At 39.2% G+C, this 19747-nt stretch overlaps 3 protein-coding genes across 6 annotated transcripts in view; 2 read left to right on the top strand and 1 right to left on the bottom strand.

Moving 5' to 3' along the window:
• Window positions 1-71: 71 nt before the first annotated feature.
• Window positions 72-4083, top strand: LOC109081274 (P2Y purinoceptor 11-like). Of its 4 annotated transcripts, none has more exons than XM_042719736.1 (2): window positions 72-169; window positions 2927-4083. In XM_042719736.1, exon 2 carries the CDS (start codon window positions 2949-2951, stop codon window positions 3840-3842), a length of 894 nt encoding a protein of 297 aa, XP_042575670.1. In that variant the 5' UTR covers window positions 72-169; window positions 2927-2948; the 3' UTR covers window positions 3843-4083. The 4 variants fall into 4 exon arrangements, with proteins under 4 accessions (XP_042575670.1, XP_042575669.1, XP_042575671.1 ...); XM_042719735.1 differs by having other exon boundaries at window positions 145-1371; XM_042719737.1 differs by lacking the exon at window positions 72-169 and adding an exon at window positions 1389-1604.
• Window positions 4084-6466: 2383 nt separating this feature from the next.
• eif3g (eukaryotic translation initiation factor 3, subunit G) lies at window positions 6467-9729 on the top strand. The gene is made up of 10 exons (XM_019096260.2): window positions 6467-6630; window positions 6718-6764; window positions 7455-7543; window positions 7637-7696; window positions 7796-7900; window positions 8628-8817; window positions 8907-9014; window positions 9095-9231; window positions 9441-9547; window positions 9627-9729. Exons 1-10 carry the CDS (start codon window positions 6608-6610, stop codon window positions 9640-9642), a joined length of 882 nt encoding a protein of 293 aa, XP_018951805.1. The 5' UTR covers window positions 6467-6607; the 3' UTR covers window positions 9643-9729.
• A 2037-nt stretch (window positions 9730-11766) lies between these two features.
• LOC109081279 (DNA (cytosine-5)-methyltransferase 1-like) overlaps window positions 11767-19747 on the bottom strand; it is a 17299-nt gene continuing 9318 nt past the window's right edge. The window contains exons 17-34 of the mRNA XM_042719725.1: window positions 17266-17416; window positions 17076-17191; window positions 16795-16993; window positions 16583-16716; window positions 16326-16505; window positions 15853-16077; window positions 15526-15718; window positions 15307-15397; window positions 15001-15132; window positions 14248-14530; window positions 14011-14152; window positions 13680-13846; window positions 13403-13580; window positions 12883-13078; window positions 12592-12755; window positions 12367-12483; window positions 12195-12282; window positions 11767-12094 (exon numbers count right to left, since the gene is read on the bottom strand). Coding sequence (XP_042575659.1) covers window positions 12057-12094; window positions 12195-12282; window positions 12367-12483; window positions 12592-12755; window positions 12883-13078; window positions 13403-13580; window positions 13680-13846; window positions 14011-14152; window positions 14248-14530; window positions 15001-15132; window positions 15307-15397; window positions 15526-15718; window positions 15853-16077; window positions 16326-16505; window positions 16583-16716; window positions 16795-16993; window positions 17076-17191; window positions 17266-17416 — 2794 coding nt within the window. The 3' untranslated portion in view covers window positions 11767-12056. The remainder of the gene's footprint in view (window positions 12095-12194; window positions 12283-12366; window positions 12484-12591; window positions 12756-12882; window positions 13079-13402; window positions 13581-13679; window positions 13847-14010; window positions 14153-14247; window positions 14531-15000; window positions 15133-15306; window positions 15398-15525; window positions 15719-15852; window positions 16078-16325; window positions 16506-16582; window positions 16717-16794; window positions 16994-17075; window positions 17192-17265; window positions 17417-19747) is intronic.

The raw sequence follows: 19747 nt of genomic DNA, 5'->3' as shown, positions 1-19747 counted from the left end.
TCATCTAGATGCTTTAAGTCACGTGTGCTCGCCTGTGTGATTTCACTCATTGGTCTGTTTTTTGTTTTTTGTTTTTTTTGTTGAAAAAGTGCACTCCTTGTATGAGACAGGAAGTTTGTTGACTCTGATTCAGAGAGTGATTGTCGGAGCATTTAAGCAGACTTACTTGGTAAGTTTTATCGATTTAACTTTTGTTTGGCACTTTTTAAAAAAGTACAAGAGTGAGAATTTATAAACTATCCCATACAATTAAAAGAAGAAAAAACATGTTTTTTTTTTTTTATATTACCATGTATTAAAAATGCTGGGAATGCGTATGTCAAGTTGTATTAACTGTATAAAGTATATATTATGAGTAAAATGTTCTGTAATTGGTATTTAGCTGTACTTGACATGGACTTATTGGGTTGAATACTTTAAGATATTTGTGCTTGGATCTTATTTGGTGAAATATCAGTGTTTTGTTGTTTTCTTAATAATTTGTGAGTTAATAATTTGTTTCCAAACATGATGACAGATTTTCAAAATCGCTGAAAATTCTGCAGCCCATCAACTAAATAAAAAACAATTGCATTACCAATAGCAGAAAAGGTAAATACATTCTTCAACTCAATATCACGAACAGTCTTGGATGTAAAGTTGTTTATTAGTACTGAAAAGATTAAACAACTTATTTTACAGTGCACTGGTCTAGCTATTACTTACCGTTTTCAGTCATAACACTTTTAAACAATGAATGAAATCACTAATTTTGATGCAATAAATAGGGTATGATTTAAAATGATCATCCCTCTAAAACAGGAAAAAAACATCTTTCACAAATATCTACATTTCTCTCTTTTAAAGTGTTAATATGTGTTTAATGAGTTGTATTTATAGGGGTTATTATAGCACAATTTGACCTCACAATTGGTCCCCCCATGGACCTCACATTTTGTCAATTTGGGTGGATAGGGAAGGCTTGCTTGAAGTGTAATTTTGAATGTCATCGGCATATAAATGATAGCTAAAGCCATGACGCTGTAGTATCTGACCCAGTAGGAGATCTAAAATCCTGAGCAGACATGCAAAACTGTCTGTCACATAGCTGTGGAAAGACACATAGCTGCAGTAACAGATATACCCACAGCCGAAAGACGAGAGATAAGCAAATCAAGAGACATGGTATGGCAGAGCTGAGGTCAGGTAACACAAGTAAGACAGAGAGCCAGTGTCACAAGGCTGATAAATCGTTCATTACCTTAACAAAGGCAGTTTCAGTGCTATGTTGTGGACGGAAGCCGGGCTGAAATGGTTCAAAGAAATCATTTGCCAACAGGAAAGACCGAGACTGGGAAGTTACAGTATTCTCAAATAATTTAGCAATAAAAGGTAAGTTTCAAATGGGACGATAATTGGATAAAACTGTAGGATCGAGATTGGGTAACTGCAGCGATTTAAAGTAACTGAGGAAAAGAAGCAGGGACAATAGAAGCATTTCTGAAATGAGAGGTGGGTGCAGAAATAACCGACTGACACCGTTTCAAAAGAGAAGTAGGAGCTGGGTCAAGTCGACAGGAAGAAGAGTTGGATTTGTAATAAGCTCGCAGACAGAAGACGGATTGGTAACGCTAAAACTGATAGCTTTGTTCGAAAAGCCCCGGTGCTAGAACACGGTTAATTGTATTAAATATTTTGCTAGCTTATGCTTTTTATTTTATTTTAAATGTTGTCAACAACTGCGTTTTTAGGATGCATTGTAAAAACAGGTAAAGAGCTGAATCACAAACGAGGTAACAATTTATAAACATTAGTTAATTCATAATGATAACTTACACAACTTTAAATAGCAAAAACAGAAACTGTAGGAGTATTAGGCTAGTTCACTAAACCTAAAACAAAGGTTCCAAAATGGAACCATTGTTTAAAGCATTTTTATAACCTGAAGAACCTTCTGTGGAATTGAAAAAGTTCCATGTATGTTAAAAGTTCTATTTGAGTGCCGAGAAGTTGCAGACGGTTTCATCGGGCGCACGCGCCTGGCCCAAAGTTAACTTCCGGTCTGTGTTTGTTTATCAGTCTGGCGCCGTCTACAAACGCAGTTAAAGATAAGGTGATGAGTAGACTATAGTTGGGCTCGCTTGGTTGTGCTGTGGGATGTGTTTCCCATACATTTATTCATTTGTGGCACTCACGATATCAAAACTGACCGATTTTCCAAAAGGCTTCGTTGAATAAACATGAGCACGTACTGCACGTTTAAAAATCAAAACGAGGCGCGGGTGTTTTTATATCACTGTATTTCTGAAGGAAGACTATCTTTAATTAGTCTATTAAATATTCGATGTCATTTTAATTTCATCTTGCTTGTTATATGCCTGATAAAGCAGCGTTTGTGAGCTCAGCGCTGCTTTATGTACAGCAGTTACTGAGGAAACCTCTGTTTCTCTCGCCTTAAAGCACCTCCTGCTGGCAGAGAATGAATTTGCATTTTCAGTAAATCTGATTTATGCAGCAAACATATTTTGCTTGTTATAAAAAATAACCTACTGGGACTACTAAGCTGTTGTTATTGATTCTATTTGGAAGTCTCCCGGAAGTTACGGCCACAAAAGCGAGCATGCGCAGTAACGTTTGTTTAGGTTATTGCCGTTGAATCCGTTGTCCAGTTTACCAAACCACAAAACAAAATCAAACAGCAACTATGAAGTTACCACATTCCAACTGGAGGTCTATGTAAAAAGCTTCTGTAGCAGTATTACGCAAGACGCTAAGATAAGCAGCAGTGTGGTTGTGGTGTATTTATTATCTGGTTGCTAAACCGTTTATGTTTCGGTGAAGAAAAAGATGCAGATGTTTCCACATCATCACCTGTCATCATTCATAAGGTTTTCCCAAATATTTGGTTTAAGATTGATGCTACCCAACTCTTGTTTGTATTTTTCAGGGGCCAGAGAACACCGGGGACAATGAACAGCAGTTTAGTCTGCGACGATGCATTTCAAATCAGACTCCTCCCCCCAATGTATGGCATTGAGATGTGCGTGGCTCTGGTAGGGAATATATTTGCCCTGTGGCTCCTGGTGACCAGAGAGAGGCAGAACTGGCACACCGGAGTAGTGTTCTCCTGTAACCTGGCCATCTGTGACATTCTTTATGTCCTGACCTTGCCTTTTCTCATTATTTACTATGCCAATGAGAAACAGTGGAGCTTTGGAAATGCTTTCTGCAAAATTGAACGCTTCCTCTTCAGCTGCAACCTCTATGGCAGCATTTTCTTCATCATGTGCATCAGTGTCAACAGATACATTGCCATAGTTTTCCCCTTCTTCACCCGGAGCTACGTGCACCCTAAACATGCAAAGATCGCAAGCGTGCTGACGTGGTTCAGCGTGATCATCGCTTCATCGCCAGTCCTCAAATTTGCTGGAACCGAATTTAAACAGTCCCACACTCTTTGTGTCTCAAGTCATGATGAATCCCTGAGAGAACCCCATTTTAAGTACACCCTATTTCTTATGGTCGTAGGATGCATGATTCCTTTGTTAGTTACCTTTGCATCGTATTTGGGTGTGATTTGGACTGTTCTGAAAAATAAAAACATAACCACACTGGAGAAGAGGAAGGTGGCTGTGATGGTTGCTCTGGTCTGCATCCTTTACTCCACGTCATTTGTGCCCTATCATGTTCTGCAGACGTACTATGTGTATCTGAAGTTGATTAAGATGAATTGTAATGTGTATAAATCATATCAAGTGTCAAAAGGCCTGGCCACCCTGAACATGTGCTTGCATCCGTTTCTATACATGACTGTGTTTGACAGCATACGGACAGCTTGCTGTGGAAAGAGCTCCGATGACTAACCTTCATACATACAGTATCTTGGCCAAAACCTCAAGCTGTGGCTTCCTGAATGTAAATTAAGTGTCGCATTTCTGCCAATCGCCGTACTCTTTTCTTGTACCTCTGCAAACCACATGAAAATTATTTTCGTGTCATTTTTGTGCTCAAAAGCAAATAAGAACATATCTGACAATAAAAACTGACCATTAAAATGCTTCTATTCTAGCTGCAAAGAATACCAATTAAAGATGTTTAAGAGAAGACTGGCTCACTTTTATTTATTTATTTAACAAAGTTCTTCTTTTTCAAAATAATGGCTTTGGAGTATATATCGATCTCCCAATATTATTTTAGTCTTTTGTGATATATATAATATTACTTTAGTTGTACCTTACAACTGATAGCTATTTTTAAACTTTGTCCAGAAGCACAATAAACCATAAGAGAAATCTAGACAAATGATCCAGGGAACTGAGACCTAAACTTTCTTATTAAACAACATTAGTGCCATAAAGGTGTTATGCATTAGCGCACATTTAGCAAAGTTGGTTTGTAGCCTATAGTTTCACAATAGATGTGGTTAAAAGCAGCTTTAGTGAAAATCATCCCTTAAAATCTACTGTATGTACGGACACTTAATAAATTATTTACTCATTTACTGTTTTTAGTTGTATTTACTTAAAGACTACATAAACTAAGTGAAATGAAAAGTTACGTTCAATACATAAGTACATTAAATGTCTCAGAAAATGAACCTTTGTAACCACCGTTAATGTCAAAACATTTCAACAGTTATTACTGCAATGAAAAAAAAGCCTCAAAATAGTGGTTTGCATGTCATGGAAGAAGCTGTGGTTACTTTGACAGTTTTGTGGGTAAACAGAGTTGCCAACTTTGAAGTACAGCTCGAAGTGAGAATTCTTTTAGCACTTTTTGCTTTCATTGTATGTAATTATGCAAAGTATCATTATAAAAGGATGCAAGTTATTAACTTTTTAAATTTCTCATTTAAAACTCTAGTGTTTAATCATGGCTAAATATTTATCCAAATGAAGAACTTAAAAATAAGTAAGGGGGTATGACCAGGGCACGTGCACACATAGACATCAAAGGGTGCCTTTTTCTTCCTCGAGAGAAAGTGCCCTTTTTTCTGGGGAGTTTTTTTTTATATATATATAAATTAATAATGTATATATGTGTGTGTTTCTGTTTGCGCACAGCTTTCTTGTTCAAACAAATAAAAAAAACTAAATATCTGGTCACGGGGCGGGAAATGTTGAGACTCTGTTGAGTTCCGATGCCTTTCTCCCCTCCGTGTCTCCGTGCAGCACTGAAGTGTAGCACACATTGATCGGAACATCACAGACAGGCAGAGAGCCGCAGAAGTGAACCCTCCCTCCCTGTCCAGTTGTGTTTGTCTTGGTGTGGAGGTGAGTGGTGATGAACAACAGACTAAGCTACCTGTAGCTCGAATATACAGCTAATTATCCAAAAGGCAAATATAGTAAATACAGTAAAAATAAAAACGTCATCAGAATCGCCACATTGATAAGCAAAACAGGCGTTAAGTATAATGCGCTAATTTGTATACATTTTACACAAGGCATTGCAGATGAATAGGGTAAACAAAATAACTAATGTTGATGACCACAGAACTTCCCCAGTTATTAGTTATTAACTTACATCAAGAGTCTTTTCCCTTGAATTGTGTATTTTGGAAATGTCCTTTGCATTAGAGCAAAAGAAGACATGGAAGCAAAATAGACCAAAATCTCAAAATTGAACAGTACATGAAGTGTCCTACCTTAAACAATAACTTCATAATTTTGATCTCCGGCTCCTCATCTAATAACTATCCATTCTATTAGTATGTTGTATGCTGATAGATTTTACCAACCCTCCCTCAAATGTGAAACAAAGTTCTTGTCACCATCAGTTTGTGTGTGTGTGTGTGTGTGTGTGTGTGTGTGTGTGTGCAGTAATGTAATTATACATGAATTTGAACTGATTATTTTGTAGACATCTGTTGAAAAATGAAACAACATGAAACAATTGGGTGAGTGTGAGGGAATTAAAATAAATTGGTAAGTCAGAGTTGTGTTAATATATTTAACGTTTTGTTTAGAAATAAATTGAAATAAATATGAGAAGTGCCCTTTTTTCCACTTGAGCCCCTGCCCCTCAAAATGTCTGTGCACGTCACTGGGTATGACTTACAATATTCTAGATATATTTAGTAAAGAGCCATACAGGTACCTAGTGGGTAAACCATGGCATTTTTTGGCGTTTTTTTTTTCCCGACCACAAAATGACTCTAATTTGCCTCTTTGCTAAGGAATTTAAAACCATTTTCTCTATTTTAACCTTAAATACTACACTAATTGTAATATAAGTAGTAGAAAAAAATATATTTTAAGTAATTAATGGACCATAATTATTGCACAAATTGTATTTAGTATCAAAAGATCTCCTCAAAATATTAAATAAATATTGTTGACCTAAAATATACCTCACAACATATTTATGAAGGTATTTTTATACATTCCTACGTTCTAGATGATTTCTGAAGCCGTTCTGGAATGTCCTCTGGCTTTTTAGCTTTGCTTCTAATCGTGTTCCTTGTGCAGAAGTCAGCACAAGCGAAGCTCGCCGCTCTTGTCCCTCTCTTCATATCATTTTCCTCGCTGCAGTCCTCCGCTCGCACAGAGGCGCTGTAGCGGCGCGTCGTCGCGTCAAAACCAGGGCCGGGAAACGCTTCCTCTCGAGCAGCAAGACAACGGTAAAGATGCCGTCGATCGAGTTCGATGAGTAAGTTATTCGTCCGAACGAAACCATGTAGTTTTATTTGTGCTGATTCCAGTGTAACAGGCATCTAATATGTTGTGTTTTCCACAGCTCGAAGCCCAGCTGGGCCGATCAGGTGGAGGAAGAGGGAGATGAAGGTAACGTACTAGGCCTCAACGCAGCCTCGCGCACGTGTTAAACACTCGTTCATTAAACGACATGAGAACACTCTTTATAATTATAAAACTGCTCTACCGATAGTAAAAGTTACAATCAGTGAGCGGGATGTCAGCCTGATAGAAAAAGGCAGCTGGTGCTTTGTGCTGTGACGGTTCTATATTGTACTATGCTAACGTTGTATATAAGTAACACATGCACGATGCTATACTGCTTGTTTTATGCTACACGCATCTGTAAAATATTACACATCGTGCTGTTATTCTTTGACATTACAATGTACCGTGTTGTGCAGTGTTTATACTATCATGATACTAAATGGTACCGTACTGTATGCCAGTAGTGACAACAATTAGACAAATACAGGATTGGTTTTTGTTGAAAAAGAATTAGGGCTGAAAATAACCTGTGCAACGGGTGTTGTTTTTTTTTTTTTTTACAATTAATTTCAGTATGTGACAACAGTAAGCATTAATATTTAATTAAGTCCGTTAATGTGAGGTCAGGAAAAAAAAGCTTGTAAAAACAAAAACGGTAGTACATTAAATAAATAAAAGATACATGCTTTTTAAAATGGTCTTAGTCTGTATACGTGCGTACTGTGACTGCATGACGTGCCGGATGAACTATAGTTATGCATTTATAACAGGTCTGTTTACGTACTTCAACAGGTTCACTCCCTTCACCAAAAGAGACGGTCAAAGGTAACATCAAGACTGTCACAGAATACAAGATTGATGAAGATGGCCAGAAGTGTAAGGTCAGCAGAGTTCTTCTTAATATTATATCGTTCTTGTCTAAAGGTTTCTGAAGAATCAGGTTTCATATTTGTCCTTTGCTCCTCTATGGTCAGATTGTCCGGACGTTTAAAATTGAGACACGGAAGGCCTCCAAAGCAGTCGCCAGGAGGAAGGTATGTCTTAAATTTTCTTTAGTATATTGACATCTCCATTAAATATATGTTGTTTTTATTTGTTTTGGGGGGGGGATTGATTGTTGTTTCTTCCAACAGAACTGGAAAAAATTTGGCAACTCTGAATTTGATGCACCAGGTCCCAATGTTGCCACCACCACAGTGAGTGATGACGTCTTCATGACCTTCATCTCCAGTAAAGAGGTAAGATGACGACGTTTTTACACCGATGCATATTAAACAAATACTTCACCCAGAAATGAAAAAATAAGCTTGAAAATGTACATCTAAGATTGTAGATGTTTGTTTCTTCATGGGAACAGATATTTAGCATTACATCACTTGCTCCTCCTACAGTCAATGGGTGCCGTCGTGTTTAAGCGAAAAGCTGTGTTTGTAATAAATCTGTCATTTAAGATGTTTTTAAACTTCAAACTGTTGCATCTGGCAAAAAAAAAAAAAAAAAAAAAAAACGTGTCATCTATTCATTATGTTGCTTTATCCAGTGAAAAAGTAGCTCTGTCTGAATCAGGAGAGAAATATGCACAAGCATTGTTTACAATCCAAAACCGTCCTAAAACATTTTGGTGAGTTTTAAAGTGAGATGACCACCTGATGGACTTTCTTCACTAGAGGAAGAGTAATTATGGATTATAGATTCGTATTTTGGTCAGAAGCATTGATTTAAAGATAAAATGCCTCGAAGGATTCCCACTTTAAGAAACGTTTATTGATGGACTGGAGTCATGTGGATTACCTGTGATGTTTTTATCAACTGTTTGAACTCTCATTTTGACGGCACCCATTCACTAAAAAGGATTAATTAGTGAGCAAGTGATGTAATGCAGATTTTATCGTGGTGTTGCTAAAGGTTTGACTCCTCTGTTGTAACGATGCCAACTTGAAGTGATTCTCCTGCTTGTTATAACAGGACTTGAATGCTCAAGACCAAGATGAAGATCCCATGAACAAGCTGAAAGGACAGAAGATTGTGTCCTGCCGTATTTGTAAAGGGGATCACTGGACCACTCGCTGTCCATACAAGGACACTCTTGGTCCCATGCAGAAGGAGCTGGCCGAGCAGCTGGGTCTGTCCACAGGAGAAAAGGAGAATGCAGCAGGTACGAAACCATCATGTTGTCCTGTTTAGCATATTTGGCGAGTCGATTATTATTTTCTTTAATCAAAATGACTTAACTTTGATATCTAGAGCCCGAGCCTGCCCAACCAGTCCAAAGCAAGACAGGGAAGTATGTTCCCCCCAGCCTGCGGGACGGTAGCACACGCAGAGGAGAGTCCATGCAGCCTAACCGCAGAGGTGTGTGTTTGACATTCAGATCTTAAACAGTGATGTTCTCAATCAAAAGCCTAATGGGAATGTGTTGGTTTTCTCTGCAGCTGATGATAATGCTACAATCCGTGTGACCAACTTGTCCGAGGACACCAGGGAGACTGACCTGCAGGAGCTTTTCAGGCCTTTTGGCTCCATCTCGAGGATCTATCTGGCCAAGGACAAGAACACAGGCCAGTCTAAGGTGAGAGTTGTGAAACAAATGACGCAAAGAGAAGTTAAAGATTCATGTTGACTCATCTACTCCGTCTAAGAACTAAATGGGAACATTAGTGTGATTGTTAATCTAAAAATAAACTTGCTTACATTAGTTTTAATAATAAGATGGTATGAACCATATGAGTAATGTTTTCAGAAGATTAGCACATGTAACTTCTTTCCCCTTTACTCCAGGGCTTTGCTTTCATCAGCTTCCACCGCCGTGAGGACGCTGCCAGAGCCATCGCTGGTGTGTCTGGCTTCGGATACGATCATCTCATTCTCAACGTGGAATGGGCCAAGTGAGTCCTCCTGAAAGAGTCTGAAATGAGCGACAGCCTCGCTTTCTCTGATCTAATCATGTTTTCTTTGTTTTTCCAGACCCTCCAACAACTGACGGAGCTCCATACATATTCCAGGAGGTCTAGATTTGTTCAACTAATTGTATCAGGCAGTGATCCAAATAAATGCAAATGATAAAACATCCAGATGTCTGGTGTTTCACTTTGTGGTTTTGTTCCGTAATCTCTTTAATTAGCTTGTTTTCTAAGTACTTGCATTAAAGCTGCATGCAACTGTGCTTTACTTAGAAATAATGGGGAACTAATGAAGAAATCTTGAGGGAAATGCAAATATTCTTTTACATTTACATTTATGCATTCAGCAGATGCTTTTATCCAAAGCGACTTACAGTGCATTCAGGCTAACATTTTTTTTTTTACCTAAAGGTAAAAAAATGCACCTTTACTAAAGGTTAAGGTTCTTAGAAATGGTCTGAGGTATCCTGTTAACCTTATTTTGCTATATAGAAGTTATTTTCTGTCAGTGTGCAAGGCTTCTGATTCATTAGCCACTGTTGGTAAATAACTAGAGGAATAACGTGCAAGAAATGGTAACAAACACCAGTCTAAAAAAAAAGAATGGTAAAAATAAGGCGGATAGAGGCAGTCTTAAGATAGACAAACATCACTAAAAAGGCACGACCATAGACGCATCCCCTCAATATGGTCAAACTGTTCCCCTAGTATTTGGTATTATTGATGCTGCTTTGCTGCAGGTCACTACACATCGCTCGCTGTTAGGATGACAGGTCTAAAATGTTTTTAGGATGGTCTTGCTAAGCAGTATGATAGTGCTTGTCAATGGCCAATCAAATAAAAAGGTATGTTTTCTGTTCACCAAACCAGAACGTTCCAGCAGAGTCGGTTTTAACAGTGAAGAGTGTAAGACAATATACAAGTAGCTGAACATGTATTATTTGACAAGTGTTTCATAGAAATTTGAAAGGACCAACGGTAATATCCGGTGTGGTAAACTATGACTGTTTTTGACAGATTGTGCCGTTTTAAATTGAAAATACAGACTAGCTTTTAGTGATTCATGTAATTCATAATTAAATGTGACAAGACAATAAATTAATATAACAGTTTTCAATGTATTAGACAAAAATATGGTTCCTATCACACACCCAAAAAGGTATGACTAATGCCTAAAGTAGGAAACATTAGAAGCTCAAACAATGCTTATGATTGGCATGTTCATTATTTTTTTTTTTGTCATTTTTAACAAGCAGCCATGTAACACAGAATGTGATTTGAACATTGAAAATGTGCAAAGCATGTTATGGTATGTACATGGCATAAAAAGTAAAGGCACTGCATGTTATAGAGTAAACTTTACACACACACACACATATATATATAGTTATGATTTGGATATGTATGATATTGCAATTTACCTGTTTCAAAGTTATATTATTTGTTTTGTGTTAATGCCATATATGCTTAGAGATAAAGATGCAACTGCAAAACTTGCTTTGTTAGAATGAATAAGCAACAGCTGTGAAAATAAGATATGTTTGACAATGGTGAAGCAAGCATGTTGCAACATCAAGGGGACATGAGGCACATGAAGATGACTACTAGACAGACAGAACTTAAGGGACAAAGGAAGGACATCTGCCATGAGTCAAAGACATTGAGTAATTGTAGTATGGAAACTTGCATAAAAGGTCTGAGTAAGCTACTCTTCAGATGCAGTCTGCATTAAGCGTGAAGGACACCTGATACCCTAACGATCTCCAGTATTGAGGTTTAGAGTTTGATTATAGAGCTCGTAGCCAAGCGGATTTGGTTTTATTTTTGCATTAACTGCTTTGTATTGTTACCAATAAAATAAGAGCTTTGCCTCCCTTGAGACTTTACTTATAACTACAAACTGAGCCTCAAACAAGATCCACAAGGGAGTATCTTACAAGGACACACCGACTAACAATATAAATATACATTTATATATATATATTTTTTACAGGCTCAATATATTTAACCGAAGAATCCATGTGCTTCAAAAAAAAAAAAAAAAAAAAAAAAAAAAAAAAAAAAAAAAAAAACCCACACATTCTCCTTTCACCCACTTGTCTGTTAGGGTGCTATTGCATGTGTAACTTCCTTTGCATTACACCGTAAGGAACGAGCTCACAATGCAGTAATTGAGAGCCAAGAAATGTAAAAAAAAAAAAACATTTAAAACCATTGAATAAGAGCTTTATTTGAAATATTACAACATATAAAAACTACATAGAATTTAATACCCCTGTCTCAGAGTGGATAATTGCAAATACATGGTTAAAATCACATTTAGAAATTGATAAAACATCACATAATGGCACTGCACAGACTGTCCATTGAAATGCCACTGAAGTGGTCAGCTCCGGACCAGCTTATGGATAAATGGAATGAGTTTAATGGGCCGATGCGTCAAGACGCTCCCAAACACAATGTAAATGTGCGGCGGTTTAATGGCGAGATGGCTTTAGTTGCAAGCCTCCATCTTCTCCTGCTTCACAGGTTCTGAGAAAGTTGAACAAGAGATTAAACTTCATTCTAATAGTGAGATCAAACAGTACTTTATTAATAAATAAAAATAATAATAAAAAAAAAAAAAAGTCACCTGTAGCATTCTCCATCTTCCCTTGCACACACTTCTTGATTTCCAGGCCGATGGCTTTGGAGAGGGGTGGAGGCACAGCATTACCAACCTGAGAAACACAAGGTCATGGCTTGGTGATACTTTCCACTCCCCAAAAAATAATAAACAACCCATTTTAGTACAGGCATCATACCTGTCGGTGTTTGTCCAAGACGTTACCAAAAAAGCGGTAGGTGTCTGGGAATCCCTGGGAGCGTGCACATTCCCTGACACTCACCACACGGTGCTGCTCAGGGTGGAGGACACGTCCCTGGTAAACAGTTACCAGTATAAAATCACAACAGGGTACAGCTTTTGACCAATTAGTGTTGTTACAATTCATATTGTGACTGGTTAGCATATGGCATGTTGGCAATACCTGCTTGCCCATAGGCTCAGGATTGGTAACTGTGGTGCTGAAGAACCCGTCCCATTCCAGACGGCCGTACAGACCAGCCCAGTGATTGTGGCGATTACCCGTGTGAGGCAGACACCAGGGAATCAGCGTGTTGAACTGCCTGTCTGCAGGGTCACACGGTTTTCCTAGTGCAATGAGACAACAGCTGGTAAGTCAGGATCTCTATTTAAAAAAAAAAAAAAAAAAAAAAAAAAAAAAAAAAAAAAAAAAAAAAAAAAAACTTCTTGTATTGAATTATTGGGAAGAACCAACCCTCAGCACAGGAACACACTCCTCTCAGGGCACCGGTGCCACTGCGGCCATTCTTTTTGTCGGAGTGGGTGTAGCGAAGCTTTTTTGTGGTGGTGCCATCCCGCAACCGCACCTCAATATTGGGCAGATCCCTCCAGTCAGAGCCAGGAGCCAGAGGAATGTGGCGCATGCGGGCCGCCACCAGGGCGCTCATGTCCTACAACACAAAACCAACCATTTAAAACTGCTACACTTGTGGTTTAAGGTTGAAGTGTCTTTTCTCTTCACAGGACTTTGTGACATATTCTGAAGATTGAGACATGCTCTTCATCTAACTCTTTAAATGACACATTAAAGGTTAGAGGATAAGTGTTTTAGCCTGCTGACCAACTTCCTGTAGATTTCACAGGAAGCTTCTTACAGAAAAACAACTGTAGCTTTGATACAAGTACACCCTGCAAGTCGAATGCAAAAATAACACTGGGTTTATTAAAGCCACTGAAGAGTCACGCAACTCTTTTCCAAACATCAAAACACTGACCTTACAGATGTGGTCCCTGAGGATGGGCTGGTACTGAGAGCCACGAATGTGCCTCTGGAACCAGGACTGTGGCTCGCCGTTATAGGAGATTTCCAGAGCTGCGGCTCCGTTACGGATCTCTGGGAGGTCCGACATTGTGTCCCGCACTGTGATGGTGCGATAAATGCCTCCATTTCCACTGGAGAAAAAAATAAAAATAAATGGTGCGATAAGATCAGAATAGAAACCAGAATTTGTTCAAGGTGACAACACAATTGGGGCAACACCAAATGCTTACCGAGTGACATTGCTGACATATCTCTTCTCATCAACCACCACACTAAGAGAACAAGCACGTGGGGCGAACACGTGCAGGGGTTCAGGGAAGCGGGGCAGCTTTTCACCCGGCGCTGCAGCCAGGATAATCGCCCTACGTCTGGTCTGGGCCACCCCATACTGCCCTGCCTGAAAAAAAAAAAAAAAAAAAAAAAAAGACATTAAAACAGAGATAAATTAAAGTGATTAAAAAGAGGGGGGGGGTATTGCACTCAGTCTTTTGCTTAGAGAGAGATGAAAAAAAAAAGGTTTAGATCACACAACCACTTCATTATTACTCAAGTCTAACTTGCCTGTAGCACACCAAAGGTGCACTGGTAGCCCATGCGAACAAGACAGCGCAGAGTGAGCTTCAGGACCATGGAGCGCTTGAATGACACAAAGTTCCTCACGTTCTCCAGCAGGAAGAACTTGGGTCTGTAGTAGTCACAGTAACTGAAAGGAAATGGTACAATGGTAAACGCATCCAGCAGCATATTACCAAATAGGCAGAACAACCTTATTTTCACAGCAAGACTCATTCTGCTAACCTCAGATACGAGACAACCAACGAGTTCTTGAACTTGGAGTATGTGCGCGAGTTAAAGCGGTTCATTCCACTGAAGCCTTGGCAGGGCGGCCCACCGCAGAGCATCTCCACGTCCCCCTTCTGTGGCAGCTTCTGTCCAAGCGAGTTGGTCTTCTCTCCGGACATCACCAGCTTCAACAGGACGTTACAGTCCTCTGTGAAGACTGTGGTGCCTGGGTTGTTTAACCTGAATGCCTGAGCAGCAGGATCCCACATCTCTATGGCCCAGTTTGTCTCCGAGATACCTGTTGTTCGGAAAAAGGACAGTAAAACTCAACACAACACAACAGGGGTGCTCAAGAGTGGACTGCGGTCTGGTTCTGGACCCCACCTGACAGTTTCTAAATTAAAGCCTTTTCCGCTCAGTGTGTGGTAAAGCTTTTCCTATCATATCCTATCCAAATATTCAAATAAACCAGGTTTGTGACGAGACCCTCCCCCTACATAAAGCACTATTTATCAGCATGTTAAGAGCACTTCAATAATACCACAATTGGAAAAATTTGTAGAGGGCAATGAAATGCAATCTAAAACTTTGACATTACTCAATTCTTTTCTCTACTCATGATCAGAGCATTTTAAAAACACTGGACCATTTTTGTATTTTCCTTAGTTTCTAAAAACAGACTTGAACCACCGCATTATTTTAGAAGGAAACTTTAACTGAAACCCCCTGCAACCATACATTTCCAGAAACAAAGAATAGAAGCCCAACCTGCTTGATGGAAACCCTCAGACAGTCCACCACAGCCAGAGAACACATCCAGTGTGCGCAGTTTGGGGACTGTCGTCTCTTGCGGCTCCTGATCCTGCGATTCCTGTGAGGCTGCTTTACCCTTCCCTTTACCTGTAGGACAAATAAATAAATAAAATAAATAAAACATTTTAGCATTTTTTATTTTTTTTGGTCCCACACAGGCAGTCATGATTTTTAAACAATATTACATTCATGGGCAATTTCAAGCCAAAGAAACAAAACAGAAAAAAAATAGGATTAAGTTTCCATAAATCAAATGGTTACCTTTCCCCTTTCCTTTCCCTTTGCCCTTATGCACTGCTGATCGGGCATGATTGGGAGGATCCTCAAAGCTCCTCGTCTTGGCATTGTATGCCTAAAGAAAACACACACAAAAAAGAAAAAAGTTTTCCATGTCAGCAGGGAAGAAAGATAGGTGCACCATTGCTCATTGGATCAATGGCACCATCTTTTTGCTCTGTAACACCCATCCCTCATCCTCACCTCTAGGAAATAGAAGCGATCAGGTCCTTTGCTCGAATAGTCCTGCACGCTTTCCACCAGGTCCTCTGCATACTCCACTTGACAGCGGCCCAGCACTTCTGCCATGTTTACGGTCGCCTCTTCATCACTCCAGTAGAGCTGGTTTATGTCAGAATGGTAGGCACCCTTTGGTCCTTTATGAGTGTTTTCAGGTCTGAAAGCAATGGTCATGAAAAGAACTCAGGTAAGGTTTATATACCGCCTTAGTAGAAACTTGAAGCTAAAGGTTGCACTTCAGGAAACTGATGTTAGCCAAGTGATCTGCTTTAGAGGAAGAAAATGTGTCACCTGTAAAATTTATAGAGACGCAGTTTGATCTCCATTCTGTCTGGCTTCCCATCACAGCGTCTGTTGCAGAAGATTTCTTTGATGCGCCCAACACGGAAGGGCTGTGGTGCATCAAGGTTTGAGCCCTTGATGTAATCTGAGGACTTTCTATAGTATTCTGGGTGCAGATCTTCATCAACACAATCCTTCCTGTGAGAACGCTTCACTGGGCTTACAGCCTTCGCCCTAAAAAGACAAAACATACCTTTAATAAAAACTCTCAACCTCAGAACATGATTGTGGCTAGAAGGGATACAGCTCTGATTGGAAATTAAATAATTTAATTTTCTACCTATTAGATTGTTTTATTAACTATAATATAATTGTTGTACAGTGTGACAAATTATGCAATATTAATGTGTGCACAGCCAGTAGATGCAGCGGTCTCCCTTCTAGCCTTAAAAAAAAAAAAAATTATATAAAACATAGCTTACCCAAAATTAAAGGCCTCTGGGGGGAGATAGACACTGTCCCCTACTCTGTACTGCTCACCCTTCAGGGTTGCCAAACCATAGAAGACTTTAGAGTCACTCTCCTCATCCTCCAGGGGTTCATAGACACTAGGCACTTCCTGAACACCTCGTTCCTTATTCCTTACGCAGCTGGCACAGAACCTGCCATTAAACGTGTTAAAATTCATGCACAGAAAAACAGATCTGTAAGAAAGATGAGGTCTAAAAGGGGCGCTCACTTATACTTGCTGTCCTCTGAGGGTGTGACCTTAGGAGGAGACTCAAAGCGAGCACAATCACCATCATACAAGAGCTGATAGAAGAAGCTTTTGCCATCATCTTCGATCACTTTAATATCGTCATCCATTCCACCCTGAAAGCATACAATTATTAATACCTCCTGCCCAGTGTGATACTGACACAAACGTAGATCAGACTTCAGCATCTGTACCTCCATGAACCAGTTTTCAGATGGAGCCTTATAGAGGACGTTGACCTTGCCATGGACGAAACTCAGCTGCATATCTTCACACTCATCAACAAGGAAGAGCTCAAGAGGGTCTGATGACTCGCCAAGAACCGTATCAGTACCACGGCAAAACCAGTGCGCATGAAACATCTTCTCACCATCCTCCCACAATGCCGTGATCCTATAATCACAGGGAAAATGCTGGCTTACCAATTTAAGGCAATATGGTGGCAATAACCCAGATTTGCTTCAGTAAAGGTTACCTGGCCAAGTAGAGGGGATGTGATGGGTCAGCAGGGCTGACAGACACACAGTCTCCCACCTCCACTATCTCATTCTCCACACACACTTTCATGTAGTACTCCTTCCTTCCATCAGTCTGAAAGGATAACATCAATACTTCAAGTCCAGGAAATGGACATCCAGGTTCTTATTGTATGACCGATCACATACCTTGATGGGCTCGCCCACCCAGCTGATCTTATTCTTTGTCTGTTTTTTCTTCTTTGCCTGAGACATTTTTTTTGTCTCCTTAACCGGCAACACTTCCTCCTCATCCATATTCTCATCGTCCTCAGCTTCTTTCACTGCCAGGTTGGGACATCTGGACAGGGGACAATACACCCATTTAGCTTTATTCCGGCAAACAAACCCAAGGCCACTGAGCTGGATAAACTGGCAGGGAAGACAGTAGTGCTGGGCGGTATACCGGTTCATACCGAAAACCGGTGTATATTTTCGTTACGATATTAATTTTTAATATACCGCCATACCGATGTATTTAATTACTCAACGTTCGGACCGTTATGCTGCGCCGCGGGATACTGTTTCTGACGGACCCTTTACAATGTTGCACTTGTAACAATGTAGCAATTGTAACAATTGCACAATGTTGACTGCGAGGCGTGATGAGGGTGCTCTGGTGTTACGTTATAATGCCTGTTTCACACATACTCCGTCTGCAGTGCGTATGCGTTATTTTTTTTTTTACGCACCCATGTTAACGGATTCCAGCGTTCATACTGCACGAGGTTGCGGTCCGTCAGTGCGTTCCAGGAGCGGTGCGTGTGCAGCGATCGTTTACGTACCGAGTCTATTTTTGCTGTGCTGCAGGCGCTGAATTAAAGTGAAAGCGCATTGTTCGCAGGAAAAATGAACATGGATTTACACAGAAATGCAGTCATTTCACAATAAATGCATACTAATTAAAGCGGTTTCACACGCAACACATGGGTTTTTGGCTAGGGTTAAAACAAGAAAAAGTGCACTTTTAGATAAACAAGGAAAACAATATATATATTCACTTTTATGGAGGCAGAAAAACAAAGTTCATTAAGACCCATGGGATTGCTTGTGAAAGATTTAAATGCAAAAGGCACAAGACTGTTTCTGTCTGTGGTGTTTTAATTTTAAATATTTTAACAAGAAAAGTAGGCTAATTATCGTGTTTAAATGTTTTGCCGCTTGCTTGAGCAGCTTATTTTACAAAACTAGAAGTAAAATGCATGAATAATGTGTTGTTTATATTTGAGTTTAAACTAATGTCTATAACTATGAAAGATTGTTACTGTTCTGTGATAAGACTCACAATGCTGAAAAAAAAAAAAATTATATGTTGTGTTTGTGGACTAAAACGCAGATCAGTAGCGGACTGCAAATGCGTCCCACTGCAGACGGAGTATGTGTGAAACAGCGTTACAGGGAAGATGGATGCTGCAGAACTAGTAGAACATGACACAGAAGAACTTGTGCCAAAAAGAGGAGCCTGGTCTGTTGTTTGGAGGGTTTTTAGTTTCCAAAAATCCGACGTTGACCAAACAACCATTTTATGCAAGTGCTGTCGGGCTAAAAGCATGTCTTGGAATATCAACCAGCAGAAAATGCATTTTACACCTGATTATGCATAAAAATAAATAAATGTAAAAAAAAAAAAAAAGTCATAAACTGGGAAACCGGCATAATTTAGAAAAAAACTGATATAAATTTTTGTTCAAACCGCCCAGCACTAGAATACAGAGCTTCTCAAAAGGGTTTTCCTGTTCACACTCTGTACACCAGGGGGCAGCACACTGACTAAAGAGGATTTGGCGCTTTATTAGCATTAGTCACAGCACTGAGCACAGATATGAAACAAGACGGACACAATGAGGCACTACAAAAGCAACAGTAGGGGCAGATTGAAATGACCGATTTAAATAGCATGTCTAAGTCTGTTTTAGCCCCCCCCCAAAAAGGCTCAAAACACAGAAATTAAAATATGATTGAGCCTTTAGATTTTTCACTCCTTCCTAGGCAGATGTGTTGCTAACTAAAGGCAAAATCAATTCATAAATTCTTGCAGTATCTGTCCTGTAAGAACAGACACCCTCACTTTGGGCTGGGTGATTTTTCAGATTATATTGATTAATTTAAATTTAACGTTTTGCTACAATTTTATTTTTTAGAAATAGAGGAATCGTGATTCTGAATAGAAGTATTAAAATCAGACACTTTGACAATATGCCAATGATAATGATTACCTTGACATTTTAGTTTTTTTTTTTAAAAAAAGCCTCTTATTTCTTAACATATATGTACCTGTATAAGACAAGTTTGTACAAGATTTAGTTGTAGTTCATGCATGTTTTCTGCAAAGATACTTAAGTGATTTGTTTAACATTTACATCATGTTGACAACTTCATGCGTGGTGCACTTGGAATAAAATTTCTTTAAATAGAGGGCTAATAAAGAAAGTTACCTGAATCATGTTGTAGTAACCTTTTCAAGTTGACTAGTTAAAAATCATGAGAATTTTTTTTTTTTTTTTGCCAAACCACCCAGCCCTACCCTCACTATACAAAATTTTCATAAAATTGACATCATACACACATAAACCCCGTGTGTATGTGTATACATCTATATATACACACATATATATATATATATACACACACA

This window comes from Cyprinus carpio, chromosome B3 (assembly GCF_018340385.1).
Source record: "Cyprinus carpio isolate SPL01 chromosome B3, ASM1834038v1, whole genome shotgun sequence".
NCBI classification, from domain to species: Eukaryota; Metazoa; Chordata; class Actinopteri; order Cypriniformes; family Cyprinidae; genus Cyprinus; species Cyprinus carpio.
This window is presented reverse-complemented; position numbering and strand designations above follow the sequence as displayed.